General features: G+C 46.1%; 1 protein-coding gene across 2 annotated transcripts in view; it reads left to right on the plus strand.

The window, feature by feature from the left end:
* The window catches only part of SLCO2A1 (solute carrier organic anion transporter family member 2A1), a 119,019-nt gene that overhangs the window by 19,164 nt on the left and 75,249 nt on the right, over positions 1 to 24,606 (plus strand). For both annotated transcript variants that reach the window (XM_073360375.1, XM_073360376.1), the window contains one exon: positions 14,215 to 14,326. In XM_073360375.1, the coding sequence (XP_073216476.1) occupies positions 14,215 to 14,326 (112 nt within the window). The remainder of the gene's footprint in view (positions 1 to 14,214; positions 14,327 to 24,606) is intronic.

Below are 24,606 nucleotides of genomic sequence, written 5' to 3' on the forward strand. Positions count from 1 at the left end.
CAATGTTAGTAGGAATCTGTGTTTGCTAAGCTGACTTGCAGTGCCTGTTTCTTTCCTGGGCTAAGGTATCTTTTACTTTATGCAATAATAAAGAATTTTTTCAAAGCTAAAAAATCCATTTATTGAAAAACAACTGCTTAGGAAACAGAAAAGGCAAGGGGGTGAGGTGAGGAACAGTACAACCACAGATTTGCGTATGTCCTGTTATCATAATCAGCCTTCCTGTCTGGAGTGCTGTGCAATAAGTGCTGCACTTCAGGATGGCTATACTGCATGGTGCTGGAGGTGGAGTGCAGTGGGTAAGGGTCATAGTTTTCAGGGCTGGGTGGTGAAGCTACAGGTGTTGGAGGCAGCTGGTGGCGGTAAGAACCCAGATGTTGGGGAAAGTGGGCTGGAGGTGACATGGGGGCACAAGGGAAAGAGCTTTGGTACAAGGGCTTCAGTGGGGGCATCGGGCATGGTAGTGCTCCATCTGCATGGCTACGACTGCCTGGATCGAGTCCGCTTGGCGATCCATTATGCTGATCAGCTGATCCGTGCTTTGCTGCTGGAGCACTGTGCTTTTGTGCCGGCGCGCCTCATTCTGCTGGTGGATCCTCCTTTCACTGTCCCGCCGCTCCTGCACTTTTCGATTTTCATTACTTGAATGCTGCATTACTTCATGCAACATGTCTTCCTTGCTTCTACACGGCCTCTTTCTGATTCTTTGGAGTCTTTCGGCTGGTGAGAACATGGACGGCTGAGATCTCAAGGTTGCATCTGTAAAGGCAAAATGCAACACTTAACAGAGGCAGCATTGTTCACACCAGACAGAGCAATGATTCTCCTGTACTTAAGGGCAAGCACAGTCTACACAATAGCATAATTTGTCCATCCCAAAGCGAGTGCACATAACCCATGGGAGCCCCAAAATGGGAGTAAGCACAGGGTCGAGCGTGACTGATTGTTTCACGGCTGTACTGTCCTCTGGGTTTCTGTGCCTTGGGGAGAGCCAACAGTGGCAGGGGTCCCCATGCTGAACACTATCCCCACATTTTCCACAGGAGTTCGTCCTGAAAGATATCTTGCTGCTGAGGGTGACCTGAGAAGCAAGGGAGGGTCTTCTACTGCAATGCGGATTCCACCCTGGCCCATATGCAGCTTGCCTGTGTGGAGTATGGAGCAATGGTCCCCCACCCCTCATGGCACAATGGCACGGACAAGTTAGCCTGACTGGGACAAGGAACATAGTGGCTCTCCCAAGAAACCTGGGCAAGTGCATTGCCCAAATTCTGACTGAGACCTTTGAAGAGATCGCTGAGGCCGATTACCACAATGTGAGAGCACACATCAACCCCCTATTCCGCATCTAGGCACGCATGCAGCCCCAACCCTCCTCACCCCAAGAGCCCACACCGAATATCTTCCTTCCCAAAATAAAAGCAGCTTGCCAGGAACCTCCTCTGGTATTTGTCCTTCCCCAAGGACCAGCCACCATGACTGGCTACCTTCCTCTTGGCTTGAGAACAGCTCCTGGCTGCATGCCTCTAGGGATTCTGGGGTGTCTTCCTCCTCCTCAGTACCCTTGCTCCCACTTTGCTCCTCCTCCTCCTTCTCCCGCCTTGTTGAACTGGGCTCTGAAGTGTCCATGGTGGTACTCAGAGTGGAGGTGAGGTCGGCCCCAAGTATCGCGTCCAGTTCTTTGTAGAAATGGCAGGTCACATGGGCAGCACTGGAGCAGCTGTTTGCTTCATGGGCTTTGCGGTAGGCATTCCGCAGCTCCTTCACTTTAATCCTGCACTGCAGGGCGTCCCGGTCATGGCTCCTTTCCATCATGTCCCGTGATATCTGCCCGAAGGTATCATAATTCCTACGGCTGGAGCGCAGCTGGGACTGGACAGCTTCCTCCCCCCCAAACACTGATGAGGTCCAGCACCTCGCCATTGCTCCATACTGGGGATCACCTGGCACTTGGAGGCACGGTCACCTGGAAAGATTTGCTGAGAGCACTCCACGCCTGGCTGAGCAAACAGGAAGGGGATTTTCAAAATTCCCAGAGAATTTAAAGGGTGGGTCTGATGGTTGGTCACCTGAGGGCAGGGCAGTAGAGTTCAAAGTGATGACCAGAGTGTCTAGAACAGGCATTGTGGGACACTTCTGGAGGCTGATCAGAGCACATTAACAGACCAGGGTGTCCACACTGGTGCTGCGGCACTCCAGCGGGGGTGCACAAAACAGTATTCCACTCGTCAAGGTGGGGGTACCAGGAGTGAACCAGCTGCGGAGTCAGAGCGCTTTACGTGCCTTGCCAGTGTGGACGGGTAATGAGCTAGTGCGCCCAGGACTCCTTTAATGCGCTGTAACTTGCAAGTGTAGCCAAGCCCCGTGTCATGTAATTGCCTCTGGTGCAGGATACTGACACTCTAACTTGTAAGTTTTTTGAGGTCTGAACTGTCTGTTTATACAGCTCTTAGGTCAATGACCTCCTGCTCTTTGAGCTGGACTCCGAGTTGCTATGGCAAAACAAACAATTATTTCATTATAGTATTACTATGAGTGTACTGGTCTGGTCCATATTTACTGGTCTGCATCCTGTCACCTTTATGCTAGGTTCTCATTCATGGTCAGCAGACATTTACCAGGCACCCATCTGGCCACAGCCTTGCAAATGATACAAATGATGGGAAAGGATTTCTTAATCCCTGCCCTTTTTATTGAGAATCCCAAGTGAGGTATGCTCGAATCATCCATTTCTCACTTCCTCTTTCTGAAGGTTGAAGGTTGTTTTCCTCTCTGGGCTCTTATGGTGTGAAATGCTCAAAGGCTGAGACTTTAAAATCTGTCTGAGGATTTATATGCCAGGTTCCATTAAAAATAATGGGTATCCATATCCCCACCCCCACCCCACCAAAAAAGGCCAAGCTTCGCCCTTCTGTAACTCCACTGACTTCAGAGGAGTTACCAGCAGGGAGGAATTTGACCCTGAAACTCAAATAGCCTATTTATAAGCAAGACACTCAGAATACAGTGATCAGACAAAAAAAGTCTGCTTAAGAGATCTAGTCTGAACCACTACAAAGCTCATCTAGATAGGCTCCCCTGGGGTTCAGTTACACTACTCTCTAGAAACATAAAGATTCTCTTTCTCCCACCCTGGCCCTTCCAGGATCTCAGCCTGCTAAAGTCACATCCCTCTGGTATCCAGTCTCCCAGATCACGCTCACAGCCTTGTGCCTTTCAAATTTATTTGATGTTCCTGATTTACTATCTACAAAGGCTTGCCTTCACCATCATCCCTCACGGGGGTTGTCTAAAATAGGATGTTGAATTTAAAGCAGGGTCAGTTAACACATTAGCTAACTCTAGACTTTTCCCTAATGTAGAAATAGGTTGCCTTGAATTATCTGGTCGAAATCAATTCTAAGGGGGAGCCTAGAGTGTTACTATGAATCTGTGCTAGGGAAATGGTCAGGGCTATGTTAACTGACCCTAACCTAACCTTGACCTTTTCTCCTAATCTAGACATACCCCAAGGGGTGTTTCCCTGGGCCTGCTCCCATTCCATTCAGGATTGTATTCACCTCTGGGGTTAACCACTGTCACTTCCTCTTTTGGTGTTCAACCTTTGTTTTCTCAAATGTTCCTTGGAAGGTAGAGCCAACAATTGCAATCCTCCACCCTGGGAGGAACTGATTGTCTGCTGTTGGAAGAAGTCCTTTTGGGATTCTGATAAGCCCTCTTTCAAGTGTTTGCTGTTTCTGAAGGAAGGCGTTAGCTTATGAGTCAGCTCAGTCTGTCTTTCAAGCAACAAAAGTTGCTTCCTCTTACCAGCAATGCTGATCTTGATCAAAGATGATTATTGGAAGAGTGAAACCAGTCTGGCTGTCACAGTTTGTAAACTGCTGTCATCACCACAGTCACTGACACAAGGTAATTGTGTGCGCACACCCAGCCCTGGTTGTGAAGGGAGCGGGTAGATCCTTGTCTGGCTCCCTTACTTGCCTCTGTGCCAAGGCTCTGAGGTGGAGTTTTGACTCTCTGCTGTGTCATGTAATGACCCATCCCATATTTCCAGTGAAAATGACTTGCACGTGCAAGTTTAAAAGACTCTACACATGAGAACTCAAGCCTGCAGGGTTCACAGTTAAATCTCAGTGAACAGTTATACTCAGATGTTCATGGGTAACACTTACAGAAAGAGCACAAATGCAGCTGCAGCAAATTCATTTTTAAAAGCTAATGGGATAATGTTGTATCTACCTTAATGCTGTTTGGAACGGCCCAGCCCATGCATTGAGACCAACAATCCCCAAAGAATTCCACCATGGGCTTTCTTTGTTTACTTCTCTAAGATCATTCCATATGCCATAATCCTCCATCCTCTCTTGCTGTCTACCCTTCTATCAAGCCATTTGCCTTCATGCCCCTTTGGCATAGAGCTGGTTGGCAATTTTTTGACTTAACAGGTTTTTGTTGGAAAATGCCATTTCATCACACCCAAAACTTTTCATGGGAACATATCAGTTCCAACAAAATTTTCACTAGGAAAAGTTTTTCAGGTCAAAATCAGAGCAAGGACTTGAACCTGGGTCATCTAAATCCCAATGGAGTACACAAACCACCTGCCTATGCTGGAGTGACAGGCTTGTGAAACACCTTCTTGCTCCCAGCCTCCAGCTTGAGAGAGTCATGCTGGTACTTAATGGAGTGTCAGCTCCCGGACAGCACCAGCCTTTCAGTGACTCAAGCACTTCCCTTTGGTCTATGACAGCCCTGACTTTGCCTTTCAGGTTAACACAAAGTGCACCTCAAAGTCCCCTTGAAGCATCCCCCGTGGTACCCAGCCCCTGACATTGGCTACTCACAGACATCCCAAATCCTCTGCCCCAAAGGAGCAGTGTTATCCTAGTTTTACCTTAAACTACTGCTCCTGTGTAACATACAGCACTTGTAATGAAACAAAAGGTTTATTTAAGAATGAATAGGAAGAGGAACAAAAGGGTATAATGGAAACAAATGGTTACAATACAAAACAAGATAATAAAATGTGAACTATGGACTACACTTATCAATAGTTTCCTTGCCTATCTAATAGAGTTGGTTGTTCCCCCAAAGTTCAGTCTGTTGCAGAGCTGGCTGGTTTTCCAGGAACTAGGATCCAAACTTTCATGAAAAACACCCCCACTCAACAAGTGAATGGATCCAGTGAATGGATCCAGAGGGCCTCTCCCCACTATGAGTTATAATGAAACAGTCTGTCTTTATCCATGGGCAGGGCCAACCCCTGTCTGTTGTAATGTTCCTTCTTGACCTCCAAGGGGTTTCGATTGTTTGCAGTTGTGTTCCATTGACTGTTCTGGGATGGAGCAATGCTGGACAACTGAGCCTGGCATTACATCGCTGGCTGACCAGGGAGGGGTGACCATTCCATTTGCATGAATAGGCCATCACTGAATAATATTACTGCCTGGCGACACCTTTTAACCTTACGACCATCAGGGCATAAACACCAATATAGCTATGTTATTCCTTAAATATCAATATCACGCATACACCAGGATTATGTGCCAGGATTATGCTTTCAATAGAGACTTTATATGTTACCTTTTATGGACAATTACCCTGTAAGCAGTGTATTTGATGTAGTGAATTTGTAGATCTGAGACTAAAGTTGTTTGCAAAGATGAGAGGACTCTTTGCCAAGGGGTCTTTGTATCACAGGATGATCTCCATTTTCCTCCTGGAGCTGTTCTGCTTTATATACATAATTAAATGTTCAGTGGGCCAGAGAGAGACTGACTCTGCAGCCCTATGATTCAGGCAATTAGCTGGGATGTGGGAGACCCAGCTCCAAGTCCCTAATCTGTCTGATTTAATGAAAGGACTTGAACCTGGTTCTCTTGCATCCCAAGTGAGGGCCCTACCCACCTAACTCTTGGCCATTTTGGGGTGTCTCTCTTTCTCTCTCTGTTTTTATATGAAAAATTTCCAGAGGTGTCAGCTTTGCTCCGATACAGAACAGGAATATTTTTGAAAAAGTTTAATGGGATGGGGAAACCATTTCCCACCCAGGTGTACTTCAGTCATCTGTTCCACACCTATCACTGTGTTTAGAGCTCCCCACCTGGCCCTGTGCTGAATGACCAACCTCTCTTCACTCAGCCCCCTCCTTTTAGCTCATGTCCTCCACAAAGCCTTGCACCAGTAACGCATCGGGATGGATAATTTCACATAAAATGACAGGCAATGTTTCCACTGTTTTGTGATTTATCTCTCACCTTGTCAGCTGGTGCATTGTGGGCCAGATTTTCAAAAGAACTCTTGGTCAGATTTCCAAGGGCTCAGCACACTCACTCAATTTACAGAGTACTCAGCTTTCATTTAAGCACCTAACTAGGGGGGCCAGATTTTCAAGAGAGCTCAGCAGTCAATAAGCTTGCATTGTGCTGAATTTCTTGAAAATCAGGCGGGACAGGTCAAACACAGAGAGCCTGACTAGCACTGATTGTGTGTCTCTGTGTTGTACAGTGTGGATCATATTAATAATGCTCCATTGACAATAATAGACAAGAAACATTCAGCTTTGGGTCTAAGTGTCTCACCTTCAGAACATCATGGTTAAATCACCAGACTGGGATTTAGGAGATGTGCGCTTTAGCTCCCAGCCCTGCCATAGGCAATGCTGGGCAAGTTGCGTTATCTGCCTTAGCTCCCCAGCTGTAAAATGGGGAAAATCCTTCCTTTGTCTATTTAGACAGTAAGTTCTTTCGGGCAGGAGCTGTCTTTTACTCTGTATTTGTACAGCACCAAGCATGATGGGACCCTGATCTCAGTTAGGTTCCTGTAATGTAATATAAACAGTAATAATAATACCAGGCATTCCTGTACCAATGAATCTTTTCGGCCATAAGAGGGGAAAAAACAGTAAGACCAAAATTTTCACTGTTCTTAAGAATCTGTGACTCCATGTTTCGTGCCTTTCAGGGCTGAAGCCCAAAGGTTTCTGATTCTATCTTTGCTAGCTTACGTTACATGAAATAGTCCATAAAGTGTTATATATAGCTGCACATTGTCCCTCTCCCATCAGGCTGTGGGGAAAACAACAGCGATTGAAGTGCTTGCTTTCCCCCACAGGAGTAACTATACTTTCATTCTGCTGTATGGGTGGTGCTAAGTGGCTTTGTGTCTGCATTGAAAGATCAGCCAGTGGCTATATAAAGAGTATGTCTTGTGAGTGCAAAATGCCAGGCCAGCATTCTCTAGAAGCTAATTTGGAAGGCTGCAGTGAATGAATTGCCTTTTATTTTAAAAAATAATAATAATTAAACAAACATTTTGCTGAGCCCAACTCCAGTGTAGCTGGTGCCCCCGCCCCCATCAGCACGTACAGAGCACTGTGAAATTATACCACTTGCTGCTGTCCTGGACAGAGGTTCCTCCCAGAGAACAAACAGCAGTATCTCCTCTTGCCTCAGGAACAAGCAGTGCTATTTTTGCTGCTAACACCTTGTACCTGTGTGTGTGGTGCTGCCATTGAGAACTTGCAGGCCAAAGATCACTGGGAGGAATGGGTTGGGTAGAGAGGATAGAGTCGAACTGAGACCTGGAAAACAGTTATTTGGCCAGTGTCAGATGAAAATCAGCTGGAGGAGAGCAGCCAGTCTGGACCTCACCCCTTCGAGGCACCCCCAACTTTTTTGGCACAAAGATGAAGGAAATGAGCAGAATTCCGGTTATTATTAAAGCTGCCTGCGTTGGGGAGGCAGGACGATTTCATCAAGCCTTGTATAGCACAAGCTGCTACAGGGTATATCCAGGGGCGGCTCCAGGCACCAGCAAAACAAGCAGGTGCTTGGGGCTGCACATTTCTAGGGGCGGCATTCTGGCGCCAACCATGCCGCCCCTAGAAATGTGCCCCCGCCGCCCCAGCTCGCCTCCGCCCGCTCTCCTGAGCGCCCCGCCGCTGCCCCACTTCTCCCCCCTCCCTGCCAGGCTTGCCGCGCGCCAAACGGCTGTTTCCCGCGGCAAGCCTGGGAGGGAGGCGAAGCCGAGCCGCGGTTTGCTCGGGGGAGGCGGCGGCGATGGAGCGGAGGTGAGCTGGGGTGGGGAGCGGTTCCTCTACCCCCCACCGCCCCCGCCGCTCCGCCTGCTCCCCTGAGTGCCCCGCCTCTCCCTCGCGGGAGGAGCAGGCTGAGCGGAGGTGACCTAGGGCAGGGGGTTGCAGTGGGGGAGCTGCAGGAAGCGGGTGGGGAGGAATACGGCACGCCCAGGGTAGGAGGTGGGAAAGCAGTTGGGGGGGGGGGGGAAGCACGTAAAAAAAAGCTGGGGCAGCCAAAAAATTTTTTCCTTGAGGCAGCAAAAATCCTAGAGCCAGCCCTGGGTATGTCTACACTGCGATGGGGAGATGCGGTTACACCACATGTGGATCAATGCTATCACCAGTAAAATAGCAGTGAAGCCCTGCCCACCGCGGACCCTGGGTACAGGCTCAAGTGGCTTGGCTGCTATTGCTACTCAATCTAATTAGACACAAGCTAGCTGAGGTCCCTCTACGCATGCTGTGATCACACCTCCACACGGCTGTGTAGACATACCCTTAGAGGGGAGGTAGCAATCTGCAGGCTGGGCGGAGCCCTCCTGTTTTTGGTTGATTCAAGCTCCACTTAACCATATTTGTTTCTACGGGCTTAAAAGGGCCTGCTTCCCCACGGTGTCCCTTCGCTTCTGCGCAAGTGTTGTTTCACTGCCATCAGTGGGGTGGTGCCAGCCAGAAACTGGAATAACGGAGAGGTGGATCAGGCCCGATATACTTCTGTCCGATTGCTGCTTTGGAGGAGAGTGAGGTGGGGCAAACAGTCTGATGGTGTAAATGGGGGGAAATGGGCCTGATGTTAGGATCTTTGATGGCCTCCTTGAGCCACTTTCATGGCACAAAGGGACTGCAAAGCTGGTGGATCTCACCAGCTGGGAATAAATTCTGCATAGGGGAATCCATGGGTGCCTGAAGCCCCCACTATAGCTTGGAAAAGGGGGCATGGATGGAGTATTCCCAGCAGAGGTGAAAGTAAGCTGGTATGCCCCGGTACGGCATACCGGCAAGAGCCGGTGCACCGTACTGGGGCAGCCTGGCTTCCCCAGGGGGCAATTTAAAAGGCCTGGGGCTCCCAGCAGTGGCTGGAGCCCCAGGCGCTTTAAATTGCCATCAGAGCCCCGCTGCTGGAGCCCTGGGGTAGTGGCAGCAGGGCTCCAGCAGCTATTTAAAGAGCCCGGGACTCCCTTGTTTCTACTGCCCCGGCCCTTTAAATAGTCGCCGGAGCCCCGCCGCTGCTACTCCAGGGCTCGGGGGCTATTTAAAGATTGGGGCAGTAGAAGCAGAGAAGCTGCGGACCCTTTAAATAGTCCCCAGGGCCCTGGGGTAGCAGGTGCTCCAGGGACTATTTAAAGGGCTGGGGTTCCAGCTGCCTCTGCCGCCTTAGTCCTTTAAATAGCCCCCAGAGCCCCCGGGCTGCTGCTACCCTGGTGGTGGGGGGGAAGGGGAAAGAAAAGGGGGGGCACTTACCTTACAGGGTGGGCTGGGCTTGCTCTGACCCCCTCAGCCCCGCCCCTTCCGCCCTAGGCCCTGCCCCATCTGGGGGCCAGAGCTAGCCCCAGCGTACCGGTAAATCACTCGACTTACTTTCACCCCTGATTTCCAGCTCTCTGAATGGCCATTTGCAGCAATGGGGAGCTGGGATTAATTTAGAGAAGACCTGAGGCCTTAGAACTGGGGAGTAGCCAAGGTGATGTATTGTAGACTGAGTTCACTCAGACCTGAGGACTGGGGCCAATACATCTAGTATTCTGGCCATGCATTTCTGAAATACGCGACCAGCTTCCTGCTTTCTACCCTCTGGGAATACTGTCTATTTGTTTTATAGTCCTATTCTGCTGCCCATTACCACATCCCACATATGACCAACTGGCAAGGGCAATCTTAGAGCAGCAGGTGGGAATGCCAATAATAGTTGGGCTCTCATTCAGTTTACTGCACTGGTTCCTTTTCCTTTAATTCTAAGTGTTTAATTCCAGTGTGGAGTTATTCCATAATAGTGTAAAAAGTATGATGATTTTAGGGAGGATCTGATTTCAAAGCCTCAAAAAGAAAGGCATCCCTAGAGCACTGTAAGCCAAACCAAACCACATGTATCTGTGATTTTCCTGCTAGTACTTAATTTCACCAGTATCACATAACAAAGTGCAATAATAAGAATTTGAAGCTAAATTCCTCTCCCTCTCTGTGCTGTAAATCAGTTTCTTCCTATGCTCTAAATCCACAAGCTATACCACTCAGCTTGCCAAGACTCAACTGTGGAGCAAAGATTCAAAATGAGGAAGATATAGAAAATTCTTAAGATGAGGCAGGATTCATATTTTCAGCAGAAATATGTTTTGCCACCTCCATTGCATGACTCATTGTTTTCAGGGCTGTAATTTAAAATAATATAAGAGCAAGACCACCAGCTCTGTGCAGAATGTGGGTAAATTTGGGTCCAGAATTTGGGGTTTCTCTTATAAGTAGACAGTAGCTGAGAGGTATGACCACACCTCCATGATGGCCTGGGTTAAGTTGACTGTTAACTGAGTAATCAAGCACCTTCTGCAGATGATGCCTTCAGTGCCACCTGCGTAACCTCTAATTGTTCGAATCCAATAACAATCACAGTCTTAGAATAAATTAAAGTGACAGTGCTTTAAAGAGCAGATTGAAAGGTAAAAATTGAAGCCATTGGTTGATTAGGTTTGTGTGTGGGGAGAGACATGGGAGCTAAACGCGCTTTCATTTAAAAACACACTTTTGAGGCGCAACACTCCCATCAACCCAGAGTCAGACTTTGTGGGTGTCATGTCGCTTGTATACTGGAGAGCTATACAGAGTGATGCTTAGCTGATTAGTGGAAACGCCCCATTTGGTAACAAAGGGTGTGTCTGCCTAGTACCTTCAGACCCAGTTGGAGCATTTTGTTTTTGAGATGGGCTTGGGGAACTGTGACATCATTTTTTGCCAACTAAATGCAAGCAACTGGCTCCTAGCCCCGAGGAGCAGTTTGCACAGGGCATGCCCAGCGAGCCAGGGCGCTGAAATCCCAAGCGTAACTATCTCCTTGTACAGCAATCAGGCCTGACCCTCACTGCCTTGGACCTATAAAGTCATTTACACAGGTGCAAAGTGCTTCAGATGTTAGCTACCTGGTCGGCATAGACCCACCTTACGGGAGGATAGGGGGAGAAGTCACCATTGTTATTTGTAGTTTACCAATGAGGACACGAAGACGGGAGAGTTAAGTGATGTGAGCAAGGTTACAGAGCCAGGTTTAGAACATTGGAATCCCTTATTCTCAGCCCATGCTCCATCCACGCTGCCTCCTGCTGTTAAACACGCTGCCTCTCCTGCCATTGAAATACCCCCTGTTGTGGCCAGAGGTTACTGCACTAGGTGTTTTGCCGAGGACCTGCCTTGGAGTGGAGGGGAACTTGTGCTCATCCTAGTGCTCACCTCAGCAGCCTGGCTGGCCTTGCCCTCCACATAGTCATGAACTCATCTGGAGTTCTCCTAAACATTGAGGGAGCTAGGGCCAGGGTCTTTTCAGCCCAAGGCTGAGGAGCTTTAGGGGAAATCAGTGGCTGGCTCTCAGACCTGATGATCTACGTTTTCAAAGCTGTCATTGCACATGGGGGTAGGGGCCGGGGGGAGAAATTTAAGGAAATCTGAGAGTTTTCTTAGGCTCCTGGAATCAGTGGGGATCCTTGAGTGCAGGGTCGTGGGCCCCAAATCCAGCTCCGACACACCTCAGTCTCAAATTCAAACCTGCCCCTGTGGTGTTCAGGCAGCAATTCTGTTACCTAAAGGGGAGTTTCTCCCTGGCTGAGCCACTATAACTGATGCTAAACAGCTCCCAGTTTAAAATCCAGAGCACCCCCCAGCAGCTCACCCAGAAGTTTATTTACTCAAGTTGGCCAAGTATTCCAAAAAAGAGTTCCTGTGTATTAATTTGATTATTTTAAACTATCAGCTTTGCTCTGCTCCTTCCTTACTGTCTTTGCTTTCTGCTGATGAGAGTAATCAAAGGTTACTGGCCCAAATGTTCTTGGAAAGCAAATTCTAGCATTCATGGTGGAAATGTCTGCATGCTTGTGCAATCAGGATGTGGAGACAATACCATGTGACTTACCTGACCAATCACAGCTAATCAGTTCTGGTCACGTTTACATTTGTGAGCTGTCTAAAGCTTTAAAAAAAATATTTGTTGACTGTTCATAATGAATGAATATAAAGATATCACAGTCCACTCATGGATACTTTGCAAGGAGAAAAAAAGAACAGAGGAATAGCCAGAGTAGATTGGACCATCCAATATCCTGTCTGTAACAATGGCTAAGTGCTTCAAAGGAAGGTGTAAGAAACTCTGTAGGAAGTATAATCTTCCCCCAGGAAAAGCTTTTCCTAATCTAGAGCTTCACTGAAGTGCAGAAGCCCTTCAAAAACCCTTGTTTATTTTTTTGATATTTACTATTATAACTTTGGATATTCTTGTTATCTAAATGTCTAATATCTCTATAAATGCTGCTAAACTAGTATACTCTGTGATATATTGTCTCAATGCGTTCCACAGGCTAATTGTGTGGAAAAAGAGACTAAATTAACTGCATAAATTGCTTCAAGAGAATTATTCACTCAGCTCTGTGTTTAGCACCAGCTATGCCCCCAATCCTGCAAACTGCTTTGTGCAGGGATACTCCAGTATCCACTCAGAGCTCCACTGAAGTCAAAGGGCTCCTGTGTGGGTACAGGGATCTGGCTGCATGAAGCAGTGTGCAGGATCATGTGTAGCTTTTTTATAGGTCATCTTATCATCCCCAAGACCACCTCCCTACTAGCACAACCCTTAGGAAGAAGCAATTTACAACTAGGCTTTTTGGTGTGTTTGGTATGAAGGCACTTGAAGAACACTAAAATAAATTAGACTGCTATTGTGATGCTATTTCCTAGGGGATCCCTTTGCCAGGTTTTCTCTCCCCTGCATGATTGTACACATTGGAAAGCTTCAGGCATCATCCATTCAGTCTGGGGTTTCTGAAGAAAATATTCAAATTGAAACCCAGCTCCTCCTCCGAAGCAAATGAAAACCTGCCCTCCACTCCTCCTCCTCCCCCACCCTCCCGCGTAAGGCAGTTTAAATAAATCAATTCTTTGTGCAAACATAACCCCAGCAAGGTCTCTGAAAGAACAGCTCTCTGGAAATTTACAAACGCAGTTTTTCTGCAAGTGAAAACAAGCAGAGAGCAGAACATGCTAGCATTGTGTGTGCTGCAAACCTCCCACCTGCTTGAGAGAAAGATTTCTTCCTTTCTTTCGCTCGCTCTCTGCTTCTAAAAGTTCCCCTTTGCCAGTCTCACCTGCTAGAGACACGAAGGGCAAATTAGCACAAACATAGTCTGCACGACAAGTAGGCATCCTGTCACCCTTTCCCCCTGGGACACCTGAATTAAAAGATGGATCAGCTCCATCTTTTAGGGTTTTTCCTGCTGCCCATCACTGTAATATAGTGGCATCTTTCATGTTAATAAGAGTGGCAATAGCAAAGCCCCTCTTCCTGGAGCCTCTAGCTTTCATTAGGTTATACAAACTCTGGTAGGAAAGGGGATTTTGGGTCGGGGGCGAGAAGAGGGTGATTGAGGCCGTGAATATCTTTATGATGGGAAAGCTGTATCAAATGTTTTGCAGCACTGCCTCAGGAATCCAACTCTGCATTGGTGTCTTCTATGAGCCACAGGACAAGGGGGGAGGGGAGGAGAGGAAGGGAGGAGAGAGAGAGCCGACCTGTCATTGGAATGTCATATGTGTGACAGATTGTTACTCATACCTGCCTGGGAGGGGTGGTGTTTGAGCCTGGCTCAGCCTCCCTGTGCCTTTAAAGTTCTCTTTACACACACAAGAAAAGAGGGAGGAGAAATAAAGTTTCATCATCACTATTTCAGAAAACAGTCTTATAAAAACTTCATGCTCACACTCACTAAGTCTCACATGCTTGGACAGCTTTCAGTTGTGACTTATCAGAATCCAGGCTGGAGGAAGGGAAGGAGAGAGGTTTATATCAACAGACAGCTGAGCACTTCGGCATTTTGGTATACTTCTGATTTACTGGCAAGTTAGGGAAAAGAGAGAGGAAACTAACTGTGTGCATTGACCTCCAACAGCAATTCTAACCAAACAATGGGAGTTCAGCCTGAAAACAGCAAAGCTCCAGGCGTCAGCAGTAGCCCCCAAAACTGTCGCACCTGTTACCAGAACATCTTTTGCAATATCAAGGTAAGGAGCTTAACTTTGTATTACTTTTCTTCCTTAGCTGATTGGGAGAATGAAGACATGTTTGCTTTTCAAATTTTCACAAGTCTTTTACCAACAGCAGCATTGGTCCTGATTCACACTTTTTTTAGCTCCTAGAACTCAGTGCATTTGTTAAAACGCAACATTTCAAACTCCCTTGTTCTCCTGCAACACCAAGTACTAAGAGAAGCTGGCAAGCATGTGGCAGGGCAACAAATGTAGATTTGGGGTACAGTAGTTCTTGACATGGTGAATACTCGCAGTATAGTGCAATGCAAGTTTCTTGTTGAGATAGTTGTTCACAATAAGAGAGGCACAGACACATAGGACTAGATTAACAGGTGGGAGAGCTATGCCGATTTACACCACCTATAGATCTGGCCCCCTACTGTTTAACCCACAGCGTGTCTTTTGTTAGGGAATTATTGGGATCATGGTGTGAAAAGAAAACACTGCCTTAAAATCATATGAATTTGCTTGGAAAATCTCTGCAAGGACAATTCAGTTGTTAATACGGTTAAAAGTGTGAGAGATTTCTCAACTGGTTTAGTTCTCCCTTCCTGTAGTCAACAAAGAGGTGGATTTATTCACCTGCACCCTTTATTTACAGGGTATGTCCACACTGGGAGAGAGGGGTCTTTTTTTTAAAATGCCACAGCTAAAACCCTGCTATAGACAAGGTCTAGAGATGTTAAAACTCCAACTTGCCCTGTCTATGCTAGCATTTTAAAACATGTTAGTGACCACATTTTGAAACACACCTTCCCCCCCCCCCCCTATGTGCTTTAGTGCACTCTTTGGGCCAGACCTTAGCTGGTGTAAATGGTGTGACAGGTGTTAATGGAGTTGTGCTGACTTGCACCAGCTGAGGATCTGGCCCTGTCTGTTTTGCTTGTTAGAACTCCCCCTAAGGACATATTAATTCTTTGCTCCCCCAACCCAGAGTCTAAAAAACTGCCAACAGCTCCTAGAGAACTGCTGGGAGATCTGATTCCTAAACTAACCTTGTGAAGCTTTCTCTATTTCACAGACACATGTCTATATTCTTTTACTGGTGTGAGTAGCATGAATGGGAGGGAGTAACATGCACTGTGTCAACAGGGAAATAGCCCAGTGTGTGTGAGAGCATGAGCCAGCAGGTAGGTGTGTGTGAGGGATGACGGAACAGATGGGGTGGGTAGTATGCGGCTGGCTGGCTGCAGGGGTTCAGAGTGGCACAGCAGTGGCATCGCTCCCTGTAAGATCTGACTCCCCAGTGTAAGTGACCGACTGAGAAGCAAGGCAGCAGACCAGCCATCGATCTCCAGGCTGGCAGCAGTTGTCAGTACTGGTGCACTCTGCCCTTGGGGCTGGTGACTTCCCAGTGGCATCAGATAATAGTTGTTTGTTTACCATCTGATAGTAGCACTGTAAGGAAGGTTTGTCAGCACTTCCCTTAGGAACCAAACCTTTTACCGCAGCAGGTCTCAAATGCCCCAGGCTAAGCCAGGCACTGAGCTCCCAAGCACACCTTTTTTCAACCTGATTGTCTTTTTAATCATTTGTTTCCTTTTCCTCTGATGGGCAAAGAACAAGCCCTCCCCCGTCTCACCTTCTGAGGGTCTGATGCTTCTTGGGCAGTCCTACAGCAACACTGACAAAATTACGTCAGTTAATTTGTACCATCCCTTCTGCTCTTGGTTACACCAGTGTAAATCCACAGTAACTCCACTGAAGTCTTAGCCCTGACTGTCAGCTGCATCAGCAGCTTTGGACTGCCTTGCTAGCACAGAGGGGCCCTAACCCCACTGACTGGACTGTGAGGGATTCTCCAGTGGTGCAGAGCTGGCTATGTCATCGTGGCTTCTCTACTCCCTGCTGATCTCTGGCTACCATAATTGTTGAAATGTGGTATGCAGGCAGTCAGACTAGATGATCAGATGGTCCCTTCTGGCCTTAAACTCTATGAATCTATGAAATTCACCTTGGGCTGTTGGCAGCTGGTCTAATTTAGATTACTCCAGTTTATACCAAGCGACAGACTCAGGGTACAGCCAGCCCAGGACTGGAAGTCTGAAAACCGGTCTTAAAAACCACCTGAACTGTGCTCTCCTGAGTGGCCGTGTGTGCTCCTCAGCAGCAGCCCAGGTTTGGGCCTAGGCTTTACTGCAGATTTATGCAGTTATAACGGACAGCAGAATCTTTCCCACAGTGCAGCATGTACTACTCCTGTTGGCACAAAAGGCTCTTGGATGCCCAGAGGGAGGTGGGAAAAATATCCTGAGACCTTAAAGAAATCATTGGTCTCAAGACTGTTTTAAGGTTGAAAAATTTGTTAGAGTGGAAACAGTTATTTTACAGGATAGTCCCCTAAAAATTAATATCCTTCTAACTAGTTTCGGAGTAGCATCCGTGTTAGTCTGTATCCGCAAAGAGAACAGGAGGACTTGTGGCACCTGAGAGACTAACACATTTATTAGAACGTAAGCTTTCGTGAGCTACAGCTCACTTCATCGGATGCATAGAATGGAACATATAGTAAAGATACACACACACACACATACAGATAAGTTGGAAGTTACCATACAAACTGTGAGAGGCTAATTAGTTAAGATGAGCTATTATCAGCAGGAGAACAAAACTTTTGTAGTGATAATCAAGATGGCCCATTTAGACAGGTGACAAGAAGGTGTGAGGATACTTAACTTAAGGAAAAAGAAAAGGAGTACTTGTGGCACCTTAGAGACTAACCAATTTCTTTGACAGGTTTCAGAGTAACAGCCGTGTTAGTCTGTATTCGCAAAAAGAAAAGGAGTACTTGTGGCACCTTAGGACTAACCAATTTATTTGAGCATGAGCTTTCGTGAGCTACAGCTCACTTCATCGGATGCATGCGATGAAGTGAGCTGTAGCTCACGAAAGCTCATGCTCAAATAAATTGGTTAGTCTCTAAGGTGCCACAAGTACTCCTTTTCTTTTTGCAATTTATTTGAGCATAAGCTACAGCTCACTTCATCGGATGCCACAAGTCCTCCTTTTCTTTTTGCGAATACAGACTAATACAGCTGCTACTCTGACACTTAAACTTAAGGAAATAGATTAAATATGTGTAATGACCCAGCCACTCCCAGTCTCTATTCAAACCCAAGTTAATGGTATCTAGTTTGCATATTAAGTCAAGCTTGGCAGTTTCTCATTGGAGTCTGTTTTTGAAGCTTTTCTGTTGCAAAATTGCCACCCTTAAATCTTTTACTGAGTGGCCACAGAGGCTGAAGTGAAGTGTTCTCCTACCAGTTTTTGAATGTTATGGTTCCTGATGTCAGATTTGTGTCCATTTATTCGTTTGCAGAGAGACTGTCCGGTCTGGCCAATGTACATGGCAGAGGGGCATTGCTGGCACATGATGGCATATATCACATTGGTAGATGTGCAGGTGAACAAGCCCCTGATGGCATGGCTAATGTGATTAGGTCCTATGATGGTGTCATTTGAATAAATATGTGGACAGAGTTGGTATCGGGCTTTGTTGCAAGGATAGGTTCGTGACTTAATATGCAAACTAGATACCATTAACTTGGGTTTGAATAGAGACTGGGAGTGGCTGGGTCATTACACATATTGAATCTATTTCCTTAAGTTAAGTATCCTTACACCTTCTTGTCAACTGTCTAAATGGGCCATCTTGATTATCACTACAAAAGTTTTGTTCTCCTGCTGATAATAGCTCATCTTAACTAATTAGCCTCTCACAGTTTGCATGGTAACTTCCAACTTATCTGTATGTATATATATATATATATATATATATCTTACTATATGTTCCATTCTATGCATTGGATGAAGTGAGCTGTAGTTCGTGAAATCTTATGTTTTAATAAATTTGTTAGTCTCTAAGGTGCCACAAGTACTCCTGTTCTTCTAACTAGTGTTCACCCAAATCCAACATATCTTCATGAGAGAGACAAGGCGGGTGAGGGAATATCTTGTATTGGACAAACTTCTGTTGGTGGAAGGGACAAGCTTTCGAATGCCACAGAGCTCTTCTTCAGGTCTGGGTAGCTCGAAAGCTTGTCTCTTCCCTCAGCAGAAGTTTTTCCAGTAAAAGATATTACCTCACCCACCTTGTCTTTAATATCCTGGGACCATCCCGGCTTCAACAACACTGTAAACAGCAGGTCTTCCTTGTGTTTTGAACAGTAAATTCTGCACCATACCTCTCCATTCATGAAGCTGGCTTGGGTCTGATGGACCCAGGGACCTCCTGTCAGTGGAGCTTTATTCAGCTGATGCGTGCAAAGCTTCAGGCTCCTCTTTGACCCCTTGCTAAGCCTGGATAACCAGGTAGCATGCCTTCTTTCACCTCCAGCTTGATAGGAAGCTCTGTCCCTTCCTCCTAGTTGAGGGCCTAAACACAGAGATCCATGCATTGGTCATCACCAGGCTGGATCAGTATAACTCATTGTATTTGAATCTGAATGTGAAGATGATACACAGGGTTCAGCTTGTACAGAATGTGGCTGCCCACTGTCTATGTGGCTCAGGCCACGGTGAGTACATCAGGCCTGTGTTCACGTCCCTCTGCTGATTCCCAATCAGCTTCCAACACCAATTTAAAGCCTTGGTCCTAATTTTCAAAGCTATTAATGGATCAAGCCCCAGCTACACCAAAGGCCAATTTTGATCTTTGAACCACCATAGCTGCTGTACACCTCTGGAGCAATGCAGAGCCTACAGCCCAGAAGGAAGCATGTGAGAGCTGGGAACAAAGCATTCTCTGTTGAGGGGATTTTGCAAATCCAAAGTCTTACCATCTTTAGGAAACATTGTGAGGCCTTCCTCTTTGAGAAAGACTTTCTACCATAAGTGACATTCAATAGATGAACCACCTCTTCTATTTTCCTCCCTGCCAATGTTGCAAAGGAGCCTTTGAATAAGTTAGTCAGACCCTTTAGCATTTCCAAATGAAGAAACAGTGAACTAGAAGAGTTATTAGTATTATTAATATTAGCTATTTCTTTACCTTGTAAATGTGTAAAAGTTAATGCTTTTCACAAGACAGAGAAATAGCTAAGCCTTTGTGAGACAATATATTATGTATATATATTTTCTACAAGTATCTTAACTAACTAGAAATACTGAGATTTTCTCTCTGTCTACAGAGATAGACAGATGGGATGGAAGTCTGGGTCAAAAATGATTGCCCCTGAGGTTGAAAAGTGACTGACAGCCAGTGGCACCAATGCCCTCAGTCAAAAGATGTAGTGGCAAATACAACAGGAATGGCTGGGAGTGTTATTGTGCCATGTGGGTTTCATCTTTAATCAAAGGGCAATAGTTTGCCCGGCAGCATAACCCCCCAGTTTATAAAGCATTCTACCCGTTATTTAAAAGATACATGCTGGCACGACAAATAATGTATTAAATAAGTAGCTGGCTCTGTACCAATATTCACTTGGGCTCTGCTCAGTAACTCAGAAACAATTACATGATCAGGGCTTCAATGAATAAAGCCAAGTGTCCTCATATAAACAATAGCAGGTGCTGAACACAGCTGTAATTCCAATACACCAAAATTGCTAAGGGACACAACTCCATGCTCTTGGTGTCCCAAAACCTCCAACTGCCAGAAGCTCAGACTGGCTGTCCTGTTCTGGCATTCCCTCTGAAGGACCTGTCACTGACCACTCTCGGAAGACAGAATACTGGGCTATTGGTCCACTGGTCTGACCCAGTGTGGCCCTTCTAACCGTGCACTCCAGGTACTGATAATTTATTAGCTCATATTTATTAGAGGTGGCAGTATTCACAGGCCAGCATATCCAAAGTGCCTTGCTTGAGACTGATTCCCAAAATAACACAGCTTTTTAAAACAGAGCATTCTGTTCCCCCAGCACTCTCCCTCCCTCCCTCATCTACTGTCGAGTGAGCCCAGAGTATCACCCAGTCATTCTGAGGTGGGACGGGCTGTGCAGCTACTCTGTGCGGTTGCAGTTAGAGGGGGCTAGCACTCCTTAATCTCTGTGTTTGGAAATAGGATTGTGTTAGCCAAAGCCCTGAGTGATCTCACCTGCTGCTTTGTTGTCTTGGCCTGGAGAACTGTGGGTAAGAGGAAGCAAGGCAAAGCTCTGGGTGTCAAGCGGAACCAGCTGTTGCTGATAGAATGAAAATAAAGATTTGAACACAACAGCTCTCTGCGTCAGGCTGCTTCTAATGTCCTGCAAGGTCCTTGTAGATCAGGGTAGGACAGGGGACTTCTCCTAATGGATGATTAGAAAGTATCATTGATGAAGCAGGGGGAATAGGCTGAGAGCAGCAATTGAGAAAGGTCTTGTGGATGACATGTCCATGGTTTGTGATTGCTGCTGCAATAACAACTGTGCTGGCCCCCCAGCCTTTGAGGGGTCCCCCTTTGCACCTTATTGTAAGTGTTGTTGGTCCCTTAGGGTGCAGCAATTACTCCCCCTTATTATTTGTGTCACTATGTTTAAATTATAGCACCCAGAGTCCCAACTAAGAGGAGCCTAACAGGAGATAGACTCTGCTCTGAAGAGTTTACAGTCTGAGTAGATAACACAGACACAGAGAGAGGGAGGAGAAACTGAGGTACAGGGAGATGAAGTTACTTGTATGAGGTCACACAGCAGGTCACTGGCACAGCAAGGAACAGAGTCTCAGTTTTCTGAGTCCCAGTCCAGTGCCTTAACTACTAGACCATGCTGCCTCTTATCGCCCTACTGGTGTTCATTCCATCCTTTTAAACAGCAATTGAAAACTACTTTGGCAGAGTCATTTTCTATTTAAAAGTGCCCCCACCCCCTGTGGCAAACAGGCACCTTTCTATTGTGGTTTATTTACTGTATCTTGTTTAGTTTATGGTGTTTTAACTAGCATTGTCCGTGCAGTGCCCTAAGAACTATGATGGGCCAGGACACTATGTACACAAAACAGTTATTAACTTAGATGGACAGGTCTGCACTCAGTGAGCACTGCAACAGAGTGTTTTTCTTTATTGTGTCAAGTGTTTGAAATGTTTTATGGAGTTAAATAACAGAGCTACAAAGTGAAAGTAAAAAAAACAGAGAGCAATAAATTCGAAGACATGGGCAAAGGGAAAGGAGATGTATTTTCAGATGGGCTTTGAAGCTAGCTGGAGATGCAGGAATGCAGTGCCCGTTGGTCAAGGCTGCGAATGGACCATTATATTCTCAACCCTTTGAGACTGCATAATGGGAAAGAGAGAAGGCCTGAGCAAGATGGTGGGAGCAGACATAATGATGTAGGTAGAAGCAAATCCACAGAGAGCCTAAAAACCAAAGAAGGCATCCTGAAATGAGTTGGGAGGAAGTGGAATCATTTGAATGTTTCTGTGATGAGGTCATGCTTCTCTGTCCACCTGTGAAAGTGGTCAGTGGCACTCTGTTCATGCTGCTATCTGGAGAAGAGAGGGGCCAACAAAATGGAGCTGACATAATCCAGGTAGGGTGAGATGGAGACATGGAGGAGGATGCCAATAGAGGTGGAGCTCAGGTAAAGGCAGCGCTGTACATAAACAATCATAGCGGCAATAGGAAAATCTGTAGATACTGGAAATGTGTGAGGAGACGGCAAAACCAGGGTCAAGGCTTACTTCACGTTTCTTTTGATACTGGTGACACCAGGATATCTAAGTCCAGCAGGGGAATGGAGGAAAAGTTTATCAGGTATTTAGCTTACGCAACTTATGAAGACGACACAGGTCATCAAAGATGTAGAAATATGTATGTATGGTGGAGTAGCCTCAGCCTAAAGCCATTCGATAAGGTATACAAATGAGAGAGAGAAGGTGGATGGGAAATAGCACAGGATCAAAAATGGGCTCATGGGACTCTACCAAAGAGGGCTGTGGTACAGAACAATTACCACCACCAGAGAAAAGAGGGCAGGAATGCAACATTGACAGGAAGGAGGCAGTGACACCTGCACAGATCTGTAGGAGGTCCAGGAAGGACTTCAGACTGCTGAAGGCTCAAGGAGAAGAATGAACCCTGGTCCTTGGAAAGGAGAAGGTGTTTGGTCTATAAAGAAAATCAGTTTGTGTGCCAGGGCTGGAGCAGAGAAGCATACTTATGCTGCTGCGGTAGTTGGAGAGATGAGGGCTACTCTCTCAGGAAATTAGCAGAGGTAGGAAAGGTGGTAGCTAGGATGTCAGGTGAAGTGTTTCAGGATCTAGGGAGGGTTTTTTAAAAAGGGAGCAAAGCGCAACAGGGAACTAGGAGAGAAAGGAAGGGTCTGGGAAGAAAGAGGTTTTGAGGGACTGGCTTACGTCAGAAATGTCTGAGGGACAATGGCATTGTCAGGAAGGAGAGGGAGAAAATAGTTGGAGAGAGATGCGTGAAGAGCAGGGCTGCTGTTTGTCCATAAACATGTGGGGAGTTCATAAGAGAAGGTGAATGAGGGACTCCCAGAACCTAGTTCCCAATCATTCCTTCACACTGCTCTGGCAGTGTTAATTCTGAACTGCCAGAGCGGGGTAAGTCTAATTAACATGGTCCAAAAGGTATAAACAAGAATCACAGCATCCATAAGAAAAAAAAAACACACACTTCTGGGTATTTAGTGCCAGGTCTGCTATCCTTACTCATGCTGGGCTGTGCCTTACTCCAAAAGCGGTGCCCCTGAGTTCAGTGGAAGTACTCCTGGAGTAAGGTGCTACTCCTATGAGTAGGGATGGCAGAGTCTGACCCTTACTGCCTTTATGATATAGTCACTTTCACAGTTGCAATCCATGCTGCCGTTTTTATTGTAATGACTTTGGCTGGGATTTACCAAGGTGCCCAGCTCTCACTGGAATTCAGTGGGATTTGAGCTCCTAACTCTCCAATCTATTCTATATAGGTTCTTATGCTGTAGTCATCACTATAGTATAGTTGAGAGACTAACAACTTTATTTGGGCATAAGATTTCATGGGCTAGAACTCACTTCATGAGATGCATGGAGTAGAAAATACAGGAGCAGGTATAAATACATGAAAAGGTGTGAACTGCCTTACCAAGTGTGAGGTCAGTCTAATGAGAGAATTCAATTGGCAGCAGGATACCAAGGGAGGAAAAATAACCTTTGAAGTGGTAATGAGTGGCCCATTTCAGACAGTTACCACTTCAAAGGTTATTTTTCCTCCCTTGGTATCCTGCTGCCAATTGAATTCTCTCATTAGACTGACCTCACACTTGGTAAGGCAGTTCACACCTTTTCATGTATTTATACCTGCTCCTGTATTTTCCACTCCATGCATCTGATGAAGTGGTTCTAGCCCCCCCCAAGAGCTTATGCCCAAATAAATTTGTTAGTCTCTAAGGTACCACAAGGACTCCTCATTGTTTTTGCGGATACAGACTAACACGGCTACCACTCTGAAACCTATAGTATATCTGAGTGCCTTCCAGACATGCATTAAGCAATGTGACTAACATCTGGCATGTGTTTGTGCTCTGATCCTCTCCTCAGGGGAAGAAGCCCATGCAGTGGAACATTTTGTTTTGTGAATGTTTTAATAATATGTGAATATATACATACAAGTTGCTATCTGTTCCTGGTCCCTCTGATGTAAATCGGTGTTCTGCCATTTACTTTAGTAGGACCAAAGATTTGATGAAAGAAATGTTGTGCTCTATAAGTGTAGCCATTAACCTGTCATGTTGTGGAACTCTGTTCAAAAAGTTGTTGCAATGCACGCTGATTGCCTTTTATTTAGCTGATGAAATATCATTAGAACAGAATATTAACAAAATCATTGGCACCTGCTCAGTAGATAGTTTGATTTCAGGCTGGTAGTCAGGAGATGTCGGGATGGAGGAGATGTCATGACAAATTAGGGGGAATCACAGTTTTAAAGAAGGAAGCAAATCCCTTGTACTTGGCCAGGAAATGCTGAGAAGTAAGTATGAGCTGGATGAGTAGAGAAGGGGATTAATGGCAAGGAAGAGAAAGCAAGAGAGGAAGAGGGAGATTTTGCATTGCTGAGAACATCCCTTTGTATGTGAACAGATTTCCTAGTGGATATGGTGATGGGATGTGTGTGTATTTTTTATAAAGCTCAACTCATGCTTGTAATGATCTGGAGCTGGTGTGTACTACAGGTGGTTTTTTGATAGGGTCAGATTGGTAAAAGGCAAAGAGTTAGCACCATAAGTAAGAGAACTGTAGGAGAAGGGTCAAGAAAGGAGGGATTCAGAGAGCAAGCCAAGATGAAAAGTTTAGTGGGATCAAGTTTCTAGGAGCAGTGAAACAGGGTAATTTTATGAGG

Source organism: Lepidochelys kempii, chromosome 9 (assembly GCF_965140265.1).
Source record: "Lepidochelys kempii isolate rLepKem1 chromosome 9, rLepKem1.hap2, whole genome shotgun sequence".
NCBI classification, from domain to species: Eukaryota; Metazoa; Chordata; order Testudines; family Cheloniidae; genus Lepidochelys; species Lepidochelys kempii.